At 63.5% G+C, this 3,111-nt stretch overlaps 1 protein-coding gene across 1 annotated transcript; it reads left to right on the top strand.

Annotated features, from left to right (window-relative positions):
- Positions 1-287: 287 nt before the first annotated feature.
- On the top strand, positions 288-1,742 carry SOX4 (SRY-box transcription factor 4). Its single transcript, XM_052649178.1, has one exon. The coding sequence runs from the start codon at positions 288-290 to the stop codon at positions 1,740-1,742; it is 1,455 nt and encodes a 484-aa protein (XP_052505138.1).
- Positions 1,743-3,111: the final 1,369 nt, after the last annotated feature.

Genomic DNA, 3,111 nt, shown 5'->3' on the forward strand with positions numbered 1-3,111 from the left:
GCAAACTGCGGCGCGGTGAGAGAGAAGAGCGAGAGAGAGGGAGATTCTCCAGCCTGGGAACTATAACTCCTCGGCAGGAGGCGGAGTGCTCCCGCCCCGCATCTTTTTAGAGACTTTTCTCTCTTCGCCCACCTCCGCCCCGACCAGGAGTTGAGCCGTCCGCTCGACCGCCGCGCACGTACCTCCGCTCGGCGTGCGCTTGGTCCCGGGAGCCAGGAGGGCCCGGCGATCGCGCCGCGGCCGCCGCGAGGGTGTGAGCGCGCGTGGGCGCCCGCCGAGCCGGGGCCATGGTGCAGCAAACCAACAACGCCGAGAACACGGAAGCGCTGCTCGCCGGCGAGAGCTCGGACTCGGGCGCCGGCCTCGAGCTGGGCATCGCCTCCTCCCCCACGCCCGGCTCCACCGCCTCCACGGGCGGCAAGGCCGACGACCCGAGCTGGTGCAAGACGCCGAGTGGGCACATCAAGCGGCCCATGAACGCCTTTATGGTGTGGTCGCAGATCGAGCGGCGCAAGATCATGGAGCAGTCACCCGACATGCACAACGCCGAGATCTCCAAGCGGCTGGGCAAACGCTGGAAGCTGCTCAAAGACAGCGACAAGATCCCTTTCATTCGGGAGGCGGAGCGGCTGCGCCTCAAGCACATGGCTGACTACCCCGACTACAAATACCGGCCCAGGAAGAAGGTGAAGTCCGGCAACGCCAACTCGGGCTCCGCGGCCGCCGCCGCCTCCAAGCCCGGGGAGAAGGGCGACAAGGTCGGTGGCAGCGGCCACGGGGGCGGCGGCGGCGGGGGCAGCCACGCGGGGGGAGGAGGCGGCGGCGGCGCGAGCGGCGGCGGCGCCAACTCCAAACCCGCTCAGAAAAAGAGCTGCGGCTCCAAAGTGGCGGGCGGCGGGGTCGGCAAGCCCCACGCCAAGCTCATCCTGGCGGGCGGCGGCGGGAAGGCGGCGGCGGCGGCCGCCGCCTCCTCCTCCTCCTCGTCGTCGTCGTCCTCGTTCGCCGCCGAGCAGGCGGGGGCCGCCGCCCTGTTGCCCCTGGGCGCCGCCGCCGCGGCCGCCGACCACCACTCGCTGTACAAGGCGCGGACTCCCAGCGCCTCGGCCTCGGCCTCCGCGGCGGCCTCGGCCTCGGCCGGCCTGGCGGCCCCGGGCAAACACCTGGCGGAGAAGAAGGTGAAGCGCGTCTACCTGTTCGGCGGCCTGGGCGCGTCGTCCTCGCCCGTCGGCGGCGTGGGCGCGGGCGCCGACCCCAGCGACCCCCTGGGCCTGTACGAGGAAGGGGGCGCCGGTTGCTCGCCCGACGGGCCGAGCCTGAGCGGCCGCAGCAGCGCCGCCTCGTCGCCGGCCGCCGGCCGCTCGCCCGCCGACCACCGTAGCTACGCCAGCCTGCGCGCCGCCTCGCCCGCCCCGTCCAGCGCGCCCTCGCACGCGTCCTCGTCGGCCTCATCCTCCTCCTCGTCGTCGTCGTCGTCCTCCTCGTCCTCGTCCTCGGGCTCGTCGTCGTCCGACGACGAGTTCGAAGACGATCTGCTCGACCTGAACCCCAGCTCAAACTTTGAGAGCATGTCCCTGGGCAGCTTCAGCTCGTCGTCGGCGCTGGACCGGGATCTGGATTTTAACTTCGAACCCGGCTCCGGCTCGCACTTCGAGTTCCCGGACTACTGCACGCCCGAGGTGAGCGAGATGATCTCGGGAGACTGGCTGGAGTCCAGCATCTCCAACCTGGTCTTCACCTACTGAAGGGCGCGCGGCTGGGAGAGAGAGGGACGGGGCGGGTGGGGTGGGGGGAGGACCAGAGAGGAAAATGAAAAAGGAAAAAAAAAAAAAAGCGAACAGAGTAAAGAGTTGCAAGAGAAAAGGGAAAACAAGAGGGGGTTAAAAAAAAAAAAAAGGAAAAGGAGAAAAAAAAAGTGAGCAGGGCCGGCCTCGGCCGCGTCCGGGTGGTCGGAGAGCAACGCCACGGCGTCTGGGGACCCGCGCTCCCAACCCCCATCTCGCCGGCCGGAGGGACGCGGCGGAGGCGGAGGTAGACAGGGGCGACCTTTTATTGTTCTTGGTGGTGTTGTTGATGGCGAAAAAAGCGACTTCGAGTTTCCTCCCCTTTGCTGGAAGAGACCCCCCCCCACCACCACCACCAGCCCTTCCAACGAGCTTCCGGACTTGTCTGCACCCCCGGCCAGAAGCCGAGTTGGTAGTTTTCTAGCGACTGAAGGAATCGTCTATTCCTCTCTCATCGCTCCCTCGGTGTTTTGGGGCTACTTTACTTAGTTTTTTGTTTTTTTGATCCGGAGGGGAGGGGGACTCCGGCATGCCCCGGGAGGGGTTTTGTTCTCAGCATCCCCGTCCTCAATCCCCCCCCCCCCCCCCGCAAGAAGACCGAAGGCTCCGGGGCGTCGAATTTGACCGACTGCAGGTATTGCGGGGAGAGGGGAGTCGCAAGGGCCTCAGCGCCGGGACTGAGAGACTCCACGCTGGCGAATTCCCGTTTTGTTTCTGGAGGGCTTTTTATTTTCCTCCCCCTCCCCCGCCTTTTTTTTTCCCCCTCTCTTTTTTTTCTTTTCTTTTCTTTTTTTTTTCCCTGCTCCTGCAGCCAGAGGAGGAGACGTTGAGTGACCGGCGCTCGGAAATGACCCGAGAACCTAGTTGGAAAGCCACACCAGCCAGGACGAGGGGCGGGGAGGAGAAGGCCACGAACTGGAAGGGGGGCGAGTAATAAAACTGAAATGGATTTGCACGTTCGGGAGAAGGTGGCGGCGTCTCCTGGGCCTCCGCCTCCTGCATCTCTGAAACCAGTGAGGTGAGACTTCACGGCCCTGCAGGCGCGGAGGAGAGGAGACTGTTTGATGTGGTACCCGGGGCAGTGGAGGGCGAGTGGTGTCGGGGGGGAAAAAAAAGGTTTTTTGCTTCTCTTAATCGGAATCGTGATGGTGTTGGATTATTTCACTGGTGGGGTTAATATAGCATGTTATCCTGTCTATCTTTTAAAGATTTCTGTATTAAGACTGTTGAGCAGTTTTTAAAATAGTGTAGGATAATATAAAAAGCAGATAGATGGCGCTATGTTTGATTCCTACGACAGAAATTATCACCAGCTTTTTTTCATTCTTAA

Source organism: Budorcas taxicolor, chromosome 11 (genome assembly GCF_023091745.1).
Source record: "Budorcas taxicolor isolate Tak-1 chromosome 11, Takin1.1, whole genome shotgun sequence".
Classification (NCBI taxonomy): Eukaryota; Metazoa; Chordata; class Mammalia; order Artiodactyla; family Bovidae; genus Budorcas; species Budorcas taxicolor.

Bases quoted from the DNA above. Each gene is read 5' to 3' on its own strand.
- SOX4 (XM_052649178.1), top strand. From the start codon at position 288: ATGGTGCAGCAAACCAACAACGCCGAGAACACGGAAGCGCTGCTCGCC.